Below are 20,284 nucleotides of genomic sequence, written 5' to 3'. Positions count from 1 at the left end.
GATACAGGAAGGATATTAGAGGTAGTTTCTTTACGCAGAGAGTGGTTGGGGTGTGGAATGGACTGCCTGCAGTGATAGTGGAGTCAGACACTTTAGGAACATTTAAGCGGTTATTGGATAGGCACATGGAGCACACCAGGATGATAGGGAGTGGGATAGCTTGATCTTGGTTTCAGATAAAGCTCGGCACAACATCGTGGGCCGAAGGGCCTGTTCTGTGCTGTACTGTTCTATGTTCTATGAGAACAGCAACTTGAAGAATTCAGAATATTCTTGAGATAACAAGGAATAAGGAACTTGACCTCTCCCTTCCTTCAGAGTTTTATATGCAAATAATTGAGTACAAAGACATGCAAAGCGAAATGGAATTTCCAAATCCTCTTTCGGCCAAAGTATTATGCAAATCATTTGAGACAGTCAAGAGTAAAGTGATATAAGATCTCCCCACCTCCTTCAGATCAACAGAGAAGAGGTGTGGGCTGAGCGACGGTAGAGTTGAGAGTTGAACAAACTTGTCGTTGTGACATCAATCAGGAGCAGTGATAGAAATGAAGAACTTTCTCTTAATTTCCCTGCTGGCTTGCATTTATTTCCAAGCAGTTCGGAGTGGTAAGTGAAAGGCAGACTGGGTGCAAACTCTCAGTTCCCTATCTGGTGTTTTGTTCACCAAACCAAGGCAGGATTGGGAAATTGGCCAAAGAAATGACCGGGTTGTTGGTATTGAAGTGGATAGCTGTTATCTCCTGGATGATCCCAATGGTTTTGTTGAGTGGAATGGGGAGAAAAGCGGCAAATGGAATTCAATCTGGAAAAATGTGAGGTCATTAATTTGGGAAGGGCGAACAAAATAAGGGGAGACTCAATAAACAGGAAGACATTGAGAGGGGTTGAAGAAGTGAGGGATCTTGGAGTGCATGTCCACAGGTCCTTGAAGGTGTCAGGACAGATGGACTTGGTGGCTATGAAAGCTTTGGGAGTGTTTTCTTTTTCTTGGATGAGGTATTGAATTAAATATGGGAGGCAGTGGTATTGTGTCATTGTCACTGGATTAGTAATCCAGAGAGCCAAGATAATGCCCTGGGGACCCGGGTTCGAATCCCACCATGGCCGAAGTGGGAATTTGAATTAAATAAAACAATCTGGGATTAAAAGTCGAATAATGATCATGAGACCATTGTCGATTGTTGCAGAAGCCCATCAGGTTGACCAATGCTGTTTAGGGAAGGAAATGTGCCACCTGTTCTGGCCTTCATGTGGCTCCAGACCCACAGCAATGCCCTCTGAAATGGCCAATAAACCAGTCAATTCAAGGGCTATTAGGGCTGGGCAGTAAATACTGACCCAGACAACATCGCCCACAACCCCTGAACAAATACAGAAAAATCGGGATATAACGCTGGAACAGTGGAAAGTGCTGGTTAGGCGACAGTTGGAGTTTTGGGAACAGCTCTGGTCACCACATTAACAAGAAGCACATCACTGCTCTGGAGAGGGTGCAGAGGCGATTTACAAAGAGCATTGCCAAGACTGGAAAATTACAGCTATGAGGAGAGATTGGATAGGCGAGGGTTGCTTTCCTTAGATCAGAGAAGGCGAAGGGGTGACCTAATTGAGGTGTACACAATTCAGAGGGGCCTAGACAGGAAAGGCTTATTCCCCCCTAACTACGGGGTCAGTGGTGGGACACAGAGACAGGCCTTCCACCCAGCCTACCCCCACATCCATTTGAGGCTGATTTCTAACCCAGCCTTCCCACTACTCCTCCAAACCCCTCACCACTCTGTTCATTCCCACCCAATCTGGGAACAAAATCCCACCTTCTGGGCACCCTTGTTCCAGGAAAATTCCAATCCCAGGCATGGAATTCTGGTTTGGGTGAGGTGGTGCGTATGTGTGTAAGGATGGGAGAGACTGTGAGTGACTCCATGACTATGTATGTATGTGCCTGAGATTATGCTGCAAGTTATTCTATCAGTGAATTTCCTCCACAATATGGGTCAATTGATTGTGCAGTTTATAAAATAGGGTGAGCAGCTAAAATTCAAGGGCTAACATTTCTCGACATTTATATATGTTCAGCAAAGGAATATCTAAATGTATTCAGTTGCAGAAAAAATGTTGAAATACAAGTTATGTGATACCATCGAGGAATACATGCCAGAAAAAGAAATTACAAAATAATTAATTTATGGGATGTGGGCGTCCCGTTCCTGGTTAGGACAGCATTAATTCCGCATTGTGAGTTACCCTTGAGAAGATGGTGGAGAACCGCCTGCTATAATTGCTGCAGTCCCCACAGCGTACAAAACCTACTGTTAGGGAAGGAATTCGAGGATTTTGATTCAGCGACAGTGAAACACGGCTGATATGTTTCCAAGTCAGGTTGGTGAGTGACTTGGAGGGGAATATCCAGGACAGATGGACTTGGTGGTGAAGAAAGCATTTGGAATACTCTTCTTTATTGGGTGAGGTATTGAATTGATAATGGGGGGCAGTGTATTGAAGTCTTGACTTCCGAGTTTGAACTTAACACAAACGTACATTAACACAAGATACTTAACCGACAGATTGTCTTTATTTTACTTACTAGCAAGGGGATCATTTCTGACACAATGGGTGGAGACACCACTCCGCCAGACAAAGAAAATCATCCTGGTTTATACAATTCTGCAGCTCACAGTCAGTTGGACACAATCCAATCAAAAGTGTTACAAGTGACATGCTTTACATATTGATCCAATAGAAAAAATACTGAACCACCCTGATCTATGAGATCACGATACCTCGTGGGATACCCCAATATATCATCCCTAAGCCTGTCCTCCAGTCTCTTAGTCAGATATCATGTCTCTATTTTGATAGCAGCCTCAAAAAGCATCTTCACTAAAGCAGTCACACATGGGTATCCTTTAATTGATAAAGGGGGCCTTCAAAAGCCATTAGTATTTTATGGCCTTGTCAGTGAAGTTAACTGAATCTCTAAGGGATGTGGTCAACTCATCTTGCCTTCAGGATATTTCCCAATTACAGCCCTGATAAGTTTTGTTCATTGCCGACATAATGAAACACATGTATACATTGCTTATCAATTCAGTGACTGAACTTATTAATCACTACCTACAGTTTCAAGGGGTATCATCATGTTACCATTAATTCTTGTCAGTTCCTACTAAGTCCCCGACCATAACTCTTTCGTTAGCTAAGATTTAATATGTTTCTGACTCTGTTTTGATTAGAAACTGTGAAGGCAGCTTCATTAAAACTCACTCTTGTATCAGTTGTTCCTGATAAGGTGTCTGGTGAGGCAATTCAGTCTCCTTTATGGCCCTGTGATTCCAGCAGCTGGGTGCTTTAAAGGAATGTATCGAACATGTGTTTGGTATCAAAGGGGCACTCTGTAACTGTGCATCAAAGTTTCTTTGTTTAATTTCTAAAAATGTATAGAAGATAGATTTATATGTATGGACTAATTAAAGGTATTACACATAGCTTAAAACTACAAAGTATTTAAAACACCTCATTACAATTACTAGCAAACTTGCCCCCCCATTGATAAAGTGAATTCTACATCTAAGTTGATTAAACAGAAATCCTAACAGAGTCTGGCAATCTTATAGAGCCCTCTTCTTTTCTATCTTTCTACAAGTGGCGTAGTGTCATTTTCACTGGACTAGTAATCCAGGATCATGCTCTGGGGACCCGGGTTTGAATCCCACCACGGCAGATGGAGAAATCTGAATTTAATTTAAAGAATCTGGGATTAAAAGTCTAATGATGATCATGAAACCATTGTCGATTGTTGCAGAAACCACTAATGGGGAGGCAATGTGCCATCTGGTCTCACCTTCACGTGACTCCAGACCCAAGCCAATGCCCTCTGAAATGGATTAGTGAACCAGTCTGTTCAAGGGCAAACAGGGATGGGCTATAAATACTGGCCCAGCCATCACTGCCCACAACCCCTGAACAAATGTAACGTTGGAACAGCGTAAAACCCTGTTTGATTATCTTTTCTGCTGGAGACCACAGCTGCTGGGTTGAGTTAAGGTCTCTGCCTGGCCACAACAGGTTCGATACTTCATCTGCCCCTCAGGGCCAGTGTTCCCATGATACATTAACAACGATGTACCTTGACAGCAAGTCAAGGAAGCTAACCTGAAACATTAAATTGGCACATCGATCTAAATTCAGAAATTTAACTCTTTAAGTTCTTAGACTTAAGATTCAATAAGTTCTTAAAACTTATATAACTATGTGTACCTATTTCTTTGAAGCATAATGAACTTAATAATCAAGAAATAAAGAATTTCAACATGTTAAGATGAATGCTGAATACTAAAATTAATGTTCATATGTTTTAATAAGTGCAGCCATGGCAATAGCAATAAGATTTTGGCTGTCAGCCCAGAAACAACTAAATATTGCACAACTAGTCCTGACGTGAGATTTGAACCTCTAAAGTCTGGACAGAGATAAAATGACCACCACTGAGCCATGTTTCATACTGCTAAGTTAATCATAGAAATCATAGAAACCCTACAGTGCAGAAGGAGGCCATTTGGCCCATTGAGTCTGCACCAACCACAATCCCACCCAGGCCCTACCCCACATATTTTACCCGCTAATCCCTCTAACCTACACATCTCCGGACTCAGGGGCAATTTTTAACCTGGCCAATCAACCTAACCCACACATCTTTGGACTGTGGGAGGAAACTGGAGCACCCGGAGGAAACCCACGCAGACAATGTGCAAACTCCACACAGACAGTGACCCAAGCCGGGAATCGAACCCAGGTCCCTGGAGCTGTGAAGCAGCAGTGCTAACCACTGTGCTACCGTGCCGTACTGTGGTGATTCAATCTCTGAGTATCTGTTCCCTCTGCCAGCACCCCAGATTTTCACTCAAACCCACTTACATATTACTGAGTCAGTGCTCAGTGTGTCAGAACCGAGCTTTCGCAAGAACAGAATTGATTCTGGGAAATAACCCATGATATCTTCAGTGTGAGTTTGAGGAGCACGGCTGGATGTGTACAATACTCTGAGTACAACTCGAGAGGGCAGAGAGCTCAAAGCCTTGTGGGAGTGTCGGGGTTTATGGAGGCAGGGAAGAAGTGAGGACGTGCAGGGATTTGGAAACAAGAGTGAGAATTTGAAAATGAGTAACCCCTGTCAATGAACAAGGTCGGACAATCGAATCTGGATTTGGCAAAGATGTGGATGAGGGCTTCAGTAGCAGGTGAGCTTTTTATTTAAAGTTTCAAGAGATGTGGGCGTCACTGCCTGGGCTGGGCCAACATTTATTGCCCACGCCTAATTAGCCTTGAGGAGGCACTTCAGCGCAGGTAAGGACGGTAAATTTAATTCCTGAAAGGACATTAGTGAAGCAGATGGGTTTTTATGACAATCGGCCATGTTTCATGGTCATCACCAGGACTTCCATTCAAAATTTTTTAATGAATTCAAATTTCACCATCTGCCGTGGTGGGATTCAAACCTGGGCTCCCAGAGCAGGTCTAGTGATAACACCAGAGTCTAGTGGTAACACCATTCTACTCCTGCCTCCCCTGTCACGGCCCTGCCTCTCTGTCACACCCCTGTCTCTCTGTCACACCACTGCCTCCCCTGTGACGCCCCTGCCTTTCCTGCTGAGGCAAATTCAGCTTTGAGAAGATGGCAAGAGGTGGTTTCCTCTGATTGGAAAGTCTAGGGCCAGAGTCTGTAAGGGAATCAAGTGTTATGGGGAGAAGGTGAGAAAATGGAGTTGAGGATTATTACATCAGGTCATTCATGATCTGACTGGATGCTGGAACACCATGGATGGGCCGAACGGTCTACTACTGCTCCAAAATCTTATAGTCTTATGAGCTTGAAGTCGGCAGTCTTCATGACTCTAATTGTGGCTGGGATCAGATCTGAGAGGCACCGACAAATCCAATGGGAAGCAGAAGAGAAACCTCTTTCCCCAGAGAGTGGTGAGCATGTGGAACTCCCTCCCGCCAGGAGTGGCTGAATTGAGTGCATAAATGAGACGGCAAGGTGGCACAGTGGTTAGCAACGCTGCCTCACAGCTCCAGGGACCTGGATTCGATTCCCAACTTGTGTTATTATATGTGTACATTCTCCCCGTGTCTGCGAGGATTTCCTCCGGGAGCTCTGGTTTCCTCCCACAGTCCAAAAATGTGTGGGTTAGGTTGATTGGCCATGTTAAATTATCCCTTTTTGTCCTGGGATGTGTGGGTTCGAGGGGTTAGCGGGTTAAATTTGTGGAGTTACAGGAATAGGGCCTTGGTGGGATTGTTGTCACTGCAGTCAATGAGCCAAATGGCCTCCTTCTGTGCTGTAGGGATTCTATGATCGGTTAAAAAGGGGAAACTTCATAATCACATGATGGAGAAAGGGATAGGAGGATATGTTGACTGCAGTGAGATGAAGGAGGAGTGGCATGAGGCTCGTGAGGAAACTAAAGACCATCATGTAGCTGATGGGCCGAATGGATGGTGTCTGTAATTCAAAGTCTTTGCAATCCTAAACTGAACATGGCTGACAACTTTCTCTCTTCCAGACCTGGTCTGCCGCCAGATAGACGGAAACCTGAAGCAGATCGATGCCGGCAATGGACAAGTGTTCGGAGTGGATGAAAAGGGAACGGTTTACAGCAGAAACGAAGAGAAGTGGGACATTGTCCCCGGAACCCTTTCCCATGTGACTGTGGGCCCAGCTGGGGTCTGGGGAGTCGATAGGAATCACGCTATTTACAGAATGGTGGGTGGATCCTGGGTATTGATGGCTGGTAAGGTACTCTGACTCTAAAAGCTGGATCTAGTGAAAGGTGAAAGATGGAGCAGAATTGCATGTGCGATGATGTGGAGATGCCACCGTTGGACTTGGGAAGACACAGTAAGAAGTCTCACAACACCAGGTTAAAGTCCAACAGATTTATTTGATATCAAGAGCTTTCAGAGCGCTGATGAAGGAACAGCGCTCTGAAAGCTCGTGATACCAAATGAACAAGTTGGACTTTAACCTGGCATTGAGCCTTCTTGCATGTGTGAGTCAGAACACCACTCGCTGACAATGCCGCCAGCAATTTAGCCCATAAAGGGGCAAAGTGAACACACTTTTACCGACCCGTCTACTTTTACTGTTGGCAACCGTCCCGATTGTCCAGGCGGCCTCTACATTTCAGCTGAATCCTCGATCCAGGGCGGGATGGAATTCCAGGGCTGGAATAAAATTGGGAAAGGTGTCTGGGGACTGGGATTTGTGTCTGATTGCGCTGACGGGAATCCCTTTGCGGGGTTTCTCTATCCTAATTGGTTCTGTCCAGGCCTGCCACTCCCTGAGGCAGCTCCGCATCGCCTGTCCCCCTGAGGGGGCAGATTAGAAGCAGCAGCTCACAGCCTCCCTTCTCTCCACGCCCACCCTCCTGACACCTTTCCCAGCAAGTGTAAAATCCCGGTCCATAGCCGATCACGGGCGGAAACGCGTTTCACTCCCGCCTCAGGGCCGGTTGAGTGAGTCAACCTGACGGGTGTAAAATTCAAGCGATGGAGACTTTATTCTTGTTTGAAAATTGTGTTTCCATTTTGAGGTTTCTAAACAATGGATCTTTTTGTTTTGAGCTCACATTGCTTGGGGAGAGGAACATTGACCCCAAGGCAAGAAATCTCCTGGTATCAATCTGACCGGAATATAGTTTCATTTCCTCTTGGGTTGTCTGGAGGTCAAAGCCCCTCACTCCCTCCATCAGAGAATCTCCTGAATGAGAGCTCCCCTCATCATCACCTCACCCCCTCCCTATCACTGGAACCTTCTCCAGCCCCAAACCTTCAAATCTCCAAGGAGAACAGCTCTGGTTTCTGAATTGAACTCCGATTTCTTCTCTTTTTCCACAGGTCTGCTCAAACAGATCGATGCCGGCGGAGATCGCTTTGTGGGTGGTGTTAACATGAATGATGATATCTACTGTGTCCAACAAGGGGCAACGATTTCGGCTGCCACTTACAACAGCCCACAGTACAACCATTTGGGTGGCAAACTCAAATACTATTCTTGTGGGCCGCAAGGGTGCTGGGGTGTCAATTCAGGAGATGGCATCTATTTCCGAAATAATGTGACCCCAACTAATTGTGTTGGATCAACATGGCAACACATCCCTGGAAGACTCGCGATGATTGAGGTCGGGACAGATGGCAGTGTGTATGGTGTTAACTCAGCTGGGCAACTCTATCGCAGGTACAGTTCCAGGCTGCTCTGACTAAACACTCACATTTATATCATGCCTGTATTTGAGAAACGATTCCCACAGTCTCAAAAGGGGTGTTAGAAGATGAGACACTGACCAGCAGCAGAAAATATGGATACAGGTGATCACAAGGGTTGGTCAGGAGGAGGGTTGGCGATGTTTAAGGTGGGAATTCCAGTACTTGGGCCCAGGCAGCTGAAGACACTCCCACCAATGGCAGATTATTGGAACTGGGGATGTTCAAGAGGCTGGAATTGGAGGGGTGCAGAAATCTTGGAGGGTTGTAGTGTTGGAGGATGTTATTGTGATGGGCCAGTTGGGAGGACTATGAGGCATTTACAATAAAGTATCAGCAATCTAAACATTGATCATTGCCAGACTGGGGAAGTGGGGCCAGCGAGCACAGAGCTGGGTTGAGGTGATGGGTCAGTGGGGATGTTCAGGTGTGGGGGCAGCAGAGTTTTTACAAGCTGAGGAGTTAACTGATGGGAGCCTGGCCGGGAGAATATTGAAACAACGTTGTTCAACCTGAGTCCTTGTTTTGCAGAGATGGGATCACTCCCCTAAATCCCGTTGGGACAGTGTGGACCCACATCAACATCCAGGGGCATACATTCAAACATGTGACAACAGACCTGGGACAGCTGTGGCTGGTTACCAAAAGCAATCAGATCGTTCAGTGCCAATAGCGTCAATGATCAGATCACGTGATCGATAATCACAAGTGAAGAAATCAATCAGTTGTATCAATGAGTGGGATAAAGGTTTCACGCTGAATAAACACTTGCTTTCTTTATATCTCTTTTCAGATTAATCTGCTCTGACATATTACTCTATGTAAGAAGTTTAACAACACCAGGTTAAAGTCCAACAGGTTTATTTGGTAGCAAAAGCCACACAAGCTTTCGGAGCTCTTAGCCCCTTCTTCAGGTGAGTAGGAATTCTGTTCACAAACAGAGCTTATAAAGACACAGACTCAATTTACATGAATAATAGTTGGAATGCGAATACTTACAACTAATTAAGTCTTTAAGAAACGAAACTTGATTAGTTGTAAGTATTCGCATTCCAACCATTATTCATGTAAATTGAGTCTGTGTCTTTATAAGCTCTGTTTGTGAACAGAATTCCCACTCACCTGAAGAAGGGGCTAAGAGCTCCGAAAGCTTGTGTGGCTTTTGCGACCAAATAAACCTGTTGGACTTTAACCTGGCGTTGTTAAACTTCTTACTGTGTTTATCCCAGTCCAACGCCGGCATCTCCACATCATATTACTCTGTGCCCAAACTCCTGGCAAGTAAATCTTTTGTCTATAAGCAGGTCCTGCTGTTCCTGTATAACAGGCCCAAGGGGCTGAATGGTCTCATTCTGTTCCCTTATCAACAACTTGTGGGGCTGAATGCTCCCTGCTGTGATAATCAGTGCACTTTGCAAAAAGCCAGGAGCTTTGATTTGCTCAGAGCCTTTAAATCCAAAGTGAAAGAAAGTTCTGGGAAAGGGGTTGATAATTAGATTTCCTGGATGTGATGTCAATTTTCAGCGATGCACATCTGCCCCAGGATGCTGTGGAAAAGAAAGAGAAAAATAGGCAGGAGTGACTAGAGAGAGAGGCAGATGGTGGTTTCCAGTTGGTTCTGCTGTAGCAGGACAGCTACAAGATGCAGACTAATCTCCCGCTGAAGTAGCAATGAGAGTTCTGTAAGAAAAGAGCAGTTTACACAGGTGATGAAATGGAGCCGTGAGAATGTTGGGTTTTCCAATCTGAACCGGGATTGTGAAACTGTGGATGAAAGGAGAGTGAATTGGGAATCACGGCACAGCGAGCGATGGAAACCAGAAGAGATGATTGCAGGAACAAGCTTTGTCTGGATCTGTATAGGGGCGCCTGTTGGTTCGACACTGCGACAATCTGGGGGTGATAAAGCTGTGATTGGATAGAACTCCTGACCCTACCCTCCATGAACAGAGAATAGAAACACGGACCTGGGGAAAGAGCAGCATTGGCCTTTGCAACTATATATGGTGGAGGGATTGGAGCAGCTATTTCCATTGTCCACCCTAGTTTGTATTGAATACTCTGTTCTATTCATGTCTTCTTCATTGTATGTTGATTTTGGAGGTTGATTGTTGCATTAAAATTTCTACAATTTGAAATCTGGTCCATTGGTTTTTGTCCATCATTTTGAAGGATGCTTCCTTGTTGGTCTCCATGGCAGTTGTAACACTGTCCCCACAGAGCGAAAAGGCTGAATGGCCTCCTTCTGTTCCTATTTAACCAGCATGTGAGGTTAACCGACTCTCCTGTTAGTTTTATCCTGGGTAGAGTGTATTCCTCTGTACCTGGCCGTGTGAGTGCATCTATTTTATCCCACCCCCCACCCCCATTCTGACTTGTAACGCTTTTGCCTTTCCATCACCGTCTCTGTGCCATCTTTCTCCTGACCAGCACAGTGAAAACAGCCACACCAGATGAACTGCAAACATTCACGAACATCATCTGAAGGGAAACTAATGATGAGCAGTAAATGCAAAAGCCCCACACTAGATTCTCCCTCTGTTTATATTACACTCCCCAGTCCCCAGCTGGACTTGAGTCACATGGGAAACAGTCCCATGGACAATGTTCTATTGTCATTCATTTCTGCTGTAAACCGTCCCCTTTTCATCCACTCTGAACACTTGTCCATTCCCGGCATCGATCTGCTTCAGGTTTCCATCTATTTTTCGGAACACCAGGTCTGGAAGAGAAATCTGTGTTCAAACATACATAGAATTACATAGAATCCCCGCAGTACATTCAGTCCATTGAGCCTTTACTGCCAGCAATCCCACTCAGACCCTACCCCCAATTTCCCCATGTATTTTCCCTGCTAATCCCCCTGACACTAAGGGGCAATTTAGCTTGGCCAATCCACCTAACCTGCACATCTTTGGACTGTGGGAGGAAACCGGAGCACCCGAAGGAAACTCACGCAGACACGGGGAGAATGTGCAGACTCCACACAGACAGTGACCCCAGGCTGGAATTGAACCCGTGTCCCTGGTGCTGTGAGGCAGAAGTGCGAACCATTGTGCCACCGTGCCGCCCTTAAATGTCGACTGGGATTCGCCCCAAAGAGTTCTAAGTGCCAAATTCCCATAAAAACTAATAAACTCCACTGTTTTCTTTTCAGCGGGATTTTCAAAATGAATCTCCCACATTCTGTGCACTGCAGAGTGCACTAGCGAGATTCATGTTGCAAATCAGTGAGTGGGGCCTATCCTGGCTGAGAGGCCAGCAGCATCGCGTTGCGCGTGCGCCAATCTATTAGCATGGAGATTGGCACATGCTCACTGGCCTGGCACTGCCAGCCTCCCAATCATTGGCCAACTTGATTGCTAGCCAGCCCCGCAACCCTGCATCCCTGGCTATGCCATCTCCCCCCACCCTGCCATCCCCCGATCACTGGCCTCTCAGACGTCTCCAGGCCAGCCCCAACTCTCCACCGTCCCAGTTCTGCCCTCCCCCCCGACAGTCCTGACCCTGCCTGCAGCCCCAAACCTGTCCACCCTGACAGCCCGGACCCCCCCGGCCGACCCCAATCAGCCCCTCTCCTCCCTCTGCCACTGATTCCAAGTGCAGAGTGGCAGCGGGACCCCCCACCCCCACCAATATCGCCCCATAAGGCCCCTCCCCCTCTCGCCTCGGGCCCTCTGGTCCCATCCCCTTGGCACTGCCTGATGCCCTGTGGTCAGTGCTAAGGTGCCGCTTGAGCATTGCCACTTTTCCCCTTGGGAAATTCCAGGGGGAAGGCTGGCATTGCCGGGCTGGAAATGCCCAGCGGGCACTCCCTTCCTACCCCCGAACTCCAGGGCAGCCCCCATGGCCTCCCTTCACACCAGTGTGGTCAGTTGTCAGCTCCCTGTTAGTGTTGTAAACTCCTGGCGATAAGGTGGGTGGGTGGGTGGGAAAGGCAGCGGACCTGGAGACCTCAGTCCCGGACCCACTAATGAGATTAAAAAAACAATTACAATATTTACATCAGCTCCGCAATGGTTTCTGGAAAACAATCCGAGCCTATCCAATCACTCCTTCCTGCTGCAATGTTCCAGCCCCGGCAACATTCTTGTAAAGCTCCTCCACACTCTCTCCAGGGCAATGATGTCCTTCCTGTAACGCAATGGCCGGAACGGTTCCTAAAACTCTAGTTGTGACCTAACCAGTGTTTCATACAGTTCCATTGTTACATCCCTGATTTGTACTCAAAACCTTCACCAATAAAGGAAAGCTTTCCATATCGTTCTTGACTATGGTATCTATCTGTCCTGCCATCGTCAAGCACCTATGGACATGCACTCCAAGGTCTCTCACTTTTTCAACTCCTCTCAATGTCTTCCTGAGTATCCCAATGTTTGTGTTCCTTCTCCAAATGCATTACTACACACTTTCCGCGTTGAGTTCCATTTCGCCACTCCACTAAATCAAACATTGGTATGGTTCTGGAGACAGAAGGTAAAGAATTCTTCAAGTTACCGTTGCCACCAGATGGGTGGCATGGTGACACAGTGGTTCACACTGCTACCTCACTGCACCAGGGACTCGGGTTCGATTTCCGGTTGGGTCACTGTCTGTATGAGGTTTGCACATTCTCCGCGTGTCGGCGTAGGTCTCCTCTGGGTGTTCCGGTTTCCTCCCACAGTCCAAAGATGTGCGGGTTAGGTGGATTGGCCATGCTAAAATTCCCTTTAGTATCCCAGGATGTGTAGCTTAGAGGGATTGGCGGGGTAAATATGTGGGATTATGGGCATCGGGCCTGGGCGGGATGGTTCTCGGTGCAGGCTCGATGGGCCAAATGGCCTCCTTCTGCACTGTAGGATTTCTATGATTTCTGTGAAAGAAGCGCGGGTTCAGAAGGAAGTGGAAGTGATGCTACAAGATGATATTATCGAGCTGAGACAAAGTGAGTGGAGGTCGCCAATCATGCTGGTCCCCAAACCTGATGGTACCCAACAGTTTTGCATAGATTATTGAAAGGTCAAAGCTGTGACTAAATCTGACTCATACCCAATTCCAAGGCTGGGGGGTTGTGTGGAAAAAGTAGGACAAGCCACTTACATCACAAAGTTGGACTTATTTCACCGTTACTGGCAAGTATCTTTGTCAGAGGAAGCAAAACAAGTTTCTGCTTTTCATAGAATCATAGACGCCCTACATTGCAGAAAGAGGCCATTTGGCCCATCGAGTCTCCACCAACCACAATCCCACCCAGATCCTACCCCGATATCCCTACATATTTTACCCGCTAATCCCTCTAATCTACACATCTCAGGAGACTAAGGGACAATGTTAGCATAGCCAATCAACCATGCCACCCAGTGTGCTACCATGCCACTCATTTTGTAACCCAAAATGGGCTATTAATTTGAAGTAATGCCCTTTGGGATGGAAAAATGCACTAGCCACTTTTCAAAGGCTTATGAACAGAGTTGTTGCAGAATTGACTAATTGTGCTGTCTACATAGATGACTTAGTGATCTTTAACCATTCCTGGGAAGGTCACATATTGGATCTGTGGAGACAAAGCATTTCCTTGGCTCCTTATTGGATGGAAGGGGTCGTGCTCCCATGGTAATGTGTTCTCATACATATATCACATGCCCACAAACTCCCTCCCTTGCCAAGATATCAGTGAGCAATTTCAGAAACAGAAAGATTCATTGGCATACTGTTTCCTCGCTGTGGAGTGGCCAGGACAATGCGAGGGGTTATAATATTGCACTCCATCTTGGAACAAGTTGCCAATGACACAGCTACTGCTCGAGCTGCAATAAACTCTGTGATGGTTGCCATGCGCGCTGTAGTGCATCAGCATCGATTGGCATCGGATTATCTCTTATAACTGTTGCACAATTCAGTTAAGTAATTGTTGCCCTGCATCTTAACCCTACCAGCCTCCAAGATTTCTGCATTCCTCCAATTCCAGCCTCTTGAGCATCCCAGGTCTCCAATAATCTGCCATTGGTTGGGATGTCTTCAGCTGCCTCGGCATTAGGGACTGGAATTCCCACCTTAAACCTCGCCATCTGTGCTACTTTAGGGCACGTCTTCCAAGCCACTGTCACCAAACCTGGATTTATATTCTCTGCTGTTGTTCAGTGTCACATTTCATTTTCTCACACTCCTTTTGAGACTGTGGGGACCTTATTCTGTATTAAAGATGATATAAAGGTGGGAGTGTTTCATTTGGGTAGCCTGGAACTGTACCTGCCATAAAGGTTCCTGCAGAGTGTATGTACACCATACACACTGCCATCTGTCCCAACCTCAATCATGGAGGGTCCTCCAGCAATGTGCTGCCATGTTGTCCCAACACATTGGGCCGAAACCTCCGGTCCCAATTGCCGGGTTGTGTTGCTATCCCATGTTCCGCACATGCATGCGGGATATAGAGTCATAGATGTTTACAGCATGGAAACAGGCCCTTCAGCCCAACTTGTCCATGCCGCCCTTTTTTTTTTAAACCCCGAAGATAATCCCAATTGCCCACATTTGGCCCATATCCCTCTATACCCATTGTACCCATGTAACTATCTAATGCTTTTTAAAAGACAAAATTCTACCCGCCTCTACCAGTACCCCTGGCAGCTCGTTCCAGACACTCACCACCCTCTGTGTGAAAAAATTGCCCCTCTGGACACTTTTGTATCTCTCCCCTCTCACCTTAAACCTATGCCCTCTAGTTTTAGATTCCCCTACCTTTGGGAAAAGGTATTGACTATCTACCTTGTCTGTGCCCCTCATTATTTTATAGATCTCTATAAGGTCACCCCTCAGCCTCCTACACTCCAGAGAAAAAAGTCCCAGTCTATTCAGCCTCTCTTTATAACTCAATCCATCAAGTCCCGGTAGTATCCTAGTAAATCTTTTCTGCACTCTTTCTAGTTTAATAACATCCTTTCTATAATAGGGTGACCAGGATTGCACACCGTATTCCAAGTGTGGCCTTACCAATGTCTTGTACAACTTTAACAAGATGTCCCAACTCCTGTATTCAATGCTCTGACCGATGAAACCAAGCATGCCAAATGCCTTCTTCACCACTCTGCCCACCTGTGACTCCACTTTCAAGGAGCTATGAACATGTACCCCTAGATCTCTTTGTTCTGTAACTTTCCCCAACGCCCTACCATTAACTGAGTAAGTCCTGCCCTGGTTCAATCTACCAAAATGCATTACCTCGCATTTGTCTAAATTAAACTCCATTTGCCATTTGTCAGCCCACTGGCCCAATTGATCAAGATCCCGCTGCAATTGGAGATAACCTTCCTCACTGTCCACCATGCCACCAACCTTGGTGTCATCTGCAAACTTACTAACCATGCCCCCTATATTCTCATCCAAATCATTAATATCAATGACAAATAACAGTGGGCCCAGCACTGATCCCTGAGACACACTGCTGGTCACAGGCCTCCAGTTTGAAAAACAACTCTCTAAACCACCAAGAAGCCAATTTTGTATCCATTTAGATACCTCACCTTGGATCCCGTGAGATTTAACTTTATGCAACAACCTACCATGCGGTACCTTGTCAAAAGCCTTGCTAAAGCCCATGTAGACAACATCAACTGCACTGCCCTCATCTACCTTCTTGGTTACCCCTTCAAAAACCTCAATCAAATTTGTGAGACATGATTTTCCACTCACAAAGCCATGCTGACTGTCCCTAATCAGTCCTTGTGTCTCTAAATGCCTGTAGATCCTGTCTCTCAAAATACCTTCCAACAACTTACCCACCATAGGTGTGAGGCTCACTGGCCTGTAGTTCCCAGGCTTTTCCCTGCAGCCCTTTTTAAACAAAGGCACAACATTTGCCACTCTCCAATCTTCAGGCGCCTCACCCGTGACTATCAATGATTCAAATATCTCGGCTAGGGGACCCGCAATTTCCTCCCTAGCCTCCCACAATGTCTTGGGATACACCTCATCAGGTCCCGGGGATTTATCTACCTTGATGCACTTTAAGTCTTCCAGCACCTCCTTCTCTGTAATATGTACACTCCTCAAGACATCAATATTTATTTCTCCAAGTTCCTTAACATCCATGCTTTTCTCAACAGTAAATACTGATGAGAAATATTCATTTAGGATCTCACCCATCTCTTGTGGATCCGTACATAGATGACTTCGTTGATCCTTAAGAGGCCCTACTCTCTCCCTTGTGACGGATATGACGGAAGTCTCGGCACAAGCGTATGTGCGCACAAAGAGCGCCAATTTTAAACATCCCATCGAGGATCGGAAAGCTGCCAGTGCTGAAGCACAAAGCGATAATTACGCCAAAACCTCCGTTGCGTGTGCTGTTGTTAGGCAAGTCTTTGCTCTCATTTATTAGCACTTTCACTTTTTGGTCCCGCTGCAGCGCAAAGAGACAGCAGACATTCTTTGGGGTGGTGTTTTTTTTATCTGTACGTGTGTTTAAAAAGTTGCTTATCATATAAGTAAGGCACAGAAAGTGAAATAATGATTTTTAATGTTTTTACAACTTTGCCATGACAACTAATTCTATTAAAACTGTTCATTCATATATAACAAAGTGGATGTCTGTGCCTGCAATGAATTTCACCCTTTGGAATTTGCAATAGATTTTAAGCAGTTTTGAACCCTATTTTATGAGTCTTCCTGATGCAACCTTGGTCCTTCTGTAACTTAGCTAGTTCTGATGCTTTAGGAAAGCGTATCGCTTAGTATGACAAATGCAAGTCTCCTGTAAGGTGATGTGAACTCAGCATCCAGCCCAACTTAAAACCTGGAGTCATATTCCGCCACCGCTGGAACATCGTGCTTTTTCACTTGATTCTGAACTGAATTTCTTTTTGAGACTTTGATGCAGGCGTGGAAGTGTCACGCTACATGTAAAATCCAAACACTTTCCCCGCCCCTCCTTTCCCCTCCACCGCTCTCCCTCCTTCGCCCCATCCTTTTCTCACTCCCCTCCTTTCATCCCTCATTCTCCCCTCCCTCCCCTTCCCCTCCTTCGCCCCCACCCACTCCCCCTTCCCCCTCCTCCTTCCCCCTCCCCTTCTTCCCCCCCATTTCAAATCCTTCCCCTCCTTACCCTTCCTCATATCCATCGCTCGTCTCCTTGCTCAGTCCCAACAGAGTTGTTGTGATCATGTGTAGAGATTTTATTTATTGTTATTAGAGAAATACGTTTTGTAAGAAACTTGAAAAGTCGAGGCGATTAAACATGTCAGTGCAGCTGCTGAAGTAAAATGTTTCGTTAAGTTTTAACATGGTATCAAAGTTTTGTATTTGTAACATTTTTGTTAATAAATATTTTTCATTAAACTGCAAAATTCTATTAAGGCTTTATTGAAACAAAACCAACATTTCGGATTGGAGGCAGGTTGCTAGCGGTGTGCCGCAGGGATCAGTGCTTGGTCCTCTGCTCTTTGTGATTTTTATTAATGACTTAGAGGAGGGGGCTGAAGGGTGGATCAGTAAATTTGCTGATGACACCAAGATTGGTGGAGTAGTGGATGAGGTGGAGGGCTGTTGTAGGCTGCAAAGAGACATAGATAGGATGCAAAGCTGGGCTGAAAAATGGCAAATGGAGTTTAACCCTGATAAATGTGAGGTGATTCATTTTGGTAGGACAAATTTAAATGTGGATTACAGGGTCAAAGGTAGGGTTCTGAAGACTGTGGAGGAACAGAGAGATCTTGGGGTCCATATCCACAGATCTCTAAAGGTTGCCAGTCAAGTGGATAGAGCTGTGAAGAAGGCCTATAGTGTGTTAGCTTTTATTAACAGGGGGTTGGAGTTTAAGAGCTGTGGGGTTATGCTGCAACTGTACAGGACCTTGGTGAGACCACATTTGGAATATTGTGTGCAGTTCTGGTCACCTCACTATAAGAAGGATGTGGAAGCGCTGGAAAGAGTGCAGAGGAGATTTACCAGGATGCTGCCTGGTTTGGAGGGTAGGTCATATGAGGAAAGGTTGAGGGAGCTAGGGCTGTTCTCTCTGGAGCGGAGGAGGCTGAGGGGAGACTTAATAGAGGTGTATAAAATGATGAAGGGGATAGATCGAGTGAACGTTCAAAGACTATTTCCTCGGGTGGATGGAGCTATTACAAGGGGGCATAACTATAGGGTTCGTGGTGGGAGATACAGGACGGATATCAGAGGTAGGTTCTTTACGCAGAGAGTGGTTGGGGTGTGGAATGGACTGCCTGCAGTGATAGTGGAGTCAGACACTTTAGAAACATTTAAGCGGTTATTGGATAGGCACATGGAGCACACCAGGATGATAGGGAGTGGGATAGCTTGATCTTGGTTTCAGATAAAGCTCGGCACAACATCGTGGGCCGAAGGGCCTGTTCTGTGCTGTACTGTTCTATGTTCTATGTTCTATTTAAATGTCAAATTATACAAAAGCTTTATTGAAACATCGGAGGGGAGGGGAAAGTGTTTGGATTTTACATGTAGCGTGACTCTTCCACACCTACATCAAAGTCTCAAAAAGAAATTCAGTTCAGTTAAGTATGTGAATTATAAATAAAGTAGCCACGATGTGGAGATGCCGGTGTTGGACTGGGGTGAGCACAGTAAGAAGCCTCACAACACCAGGTTAAAGTCCAACAGGTTTATTTGGAATCAGGCGCTTTCGGAGTGCTGCTGACTCACCTGATGAAGGAGCAGCACTCCGAAAGCTCGTGATTCCAAATAAACCTGTTAGACTTTAACTTGGTGTTGTGAGGCTTCTTGCTATAAAGGAAGCAAGGCAGAATAACACTAATGTTAAACACATCTGGATTTTCCATGGCCCAAAACGTGAACTCTCCTTTGATCAATTTCCTGCAGGTATCCAAATCATGGTTGAAGAAATTCTGATCATATTCTAAATTAAAGCACAATAAAAAACTTAAAAGCATGCCACACACCTCAACAAGTTACATAATAATACAATGCAGATTCAAGGCAACATGGTGGCACACTGGTTAGCACTCCGGCCCCACAGATCCTGGTTCAATTCCGGCCTTGGGTGACTGTCTGTGTGGGGTCTGCATATTCGCTCCACATCTGCATGAGTTTCCTCCGGGTGCTTCGGTTTTCACCCACAGTTCAAAAATGTGAATGTTAGATTGATTGGCCAAGTGAAATTGTCCTTTGCTGTCAGGAGAATTAGCAACGTTAATTCATGAGGTTATGGGAATTGGGCCTGGGTGGAGTTGTTGTGAGCGCAGGCTCATTGGGGTGAATGGCCTCCTTCTGCACTGTTGTGATTCGATGGGTCAGATTTTGCAGCCATGTTCACCCCAAAACTGGAAAATCCAACCCGAAGTCAATGCATCTTTCCAAGGTGTGCCCCTCTCTGGGCTATGATTCCCGTGGCAGGTGGAATGGGAAAATTCACCGCTTTGATTCTATGACTCTGAATAATACTTTCACAAATTGAAAACAAATAAAACGCTTGTTTACTTATACATATTAAATAATACTCATGTTCAACCATAAAATAAATTTTAAAAATACACTTTGAGCCAATGAGATTACTATTAACTACTTAAAATAAATAGCAAAGATAATGAAAAAGAAATACATACCTTTTATAAAAGCAGGGGATCCCATTTGCAATGCAAAACTGCCTTTTGAAACCCGGACCTCAATGGGGGTTCCCAGGCTTGCAGTGTCATAAGGGGGCATGGTTAGCAATCTCTTGCAAAGCGCTGGGGACCGCTGAGGTGGCTGCGCTAAGGGTCCGAGGCTGGAATAGAATGTACCATGGTGCCAATTTGTACACTCCCACCGTCACTTAATAACCTATTTTGGACCCCAAGGTTCGTGGGGAACGTGAATCGATCCGGACAACCACAGTCATAGTGGGTCGGCGGATTGGAGCTAATGGTCCTTTGCGATGGTATGTCCTCTACATAACCACCCTGCCCCCGCATCCCCCTCCACCCCCCCCCCCCCACCCCCCCCCTCCCCCCGCCCTCCCTCCATACATTAACCTTGTACCTTACATCTGAGTCAAGGCCAATGCCAAGGG

The 20,284-nt window shown here is 45.9% G+C and overlaps 1 protein-coding gene across 1 annotated transcript; it reads left to right on the top strand.

The window, feature by feature from the left end:
• The first annotated feature begins 457 nt into the window (after positions 1-457).
• LOC144508379 (fish-egg lectin-like) lies at positions 458-10,407 on the top strand. Its single transcript, XM_078236248.1, has 4 exons — positions 458-609; positions 6,567-6,794; positions 7,900-8,239; positions 8,797-10,407. Exons 1-4 carry the CDS (start codon positions 549-551, stop codon positions 8,936-8,938), a joined length of 771 nt encoding a protein of 256 aa, XP_078092374.1. The 5' UTR covers positions 458-548; the 3' UTR covers positions 8,939-10,407.
• Positions 10,408-20,284: the final 9,877 nt, after the last annotated feature.

This window comes from Mustelus asterias, chromosome 20 (genome assembly GCF_964213995.1).
Source record: "Mustelus asterias chromosome 20, sMusAst1.hap1.1, whole genome shotgun sequence".
Taxonomy (NCBI): domain Eukaryota; kingdom Metazoa; phylum Chordata; class Chondrichthyes; order Carcharhiniformes; family Triakidae; genus Mustelus; species Mustelus asterias.
This window is presented reverse-complemented; position numbering and strand designations above follow the sequence as displayed.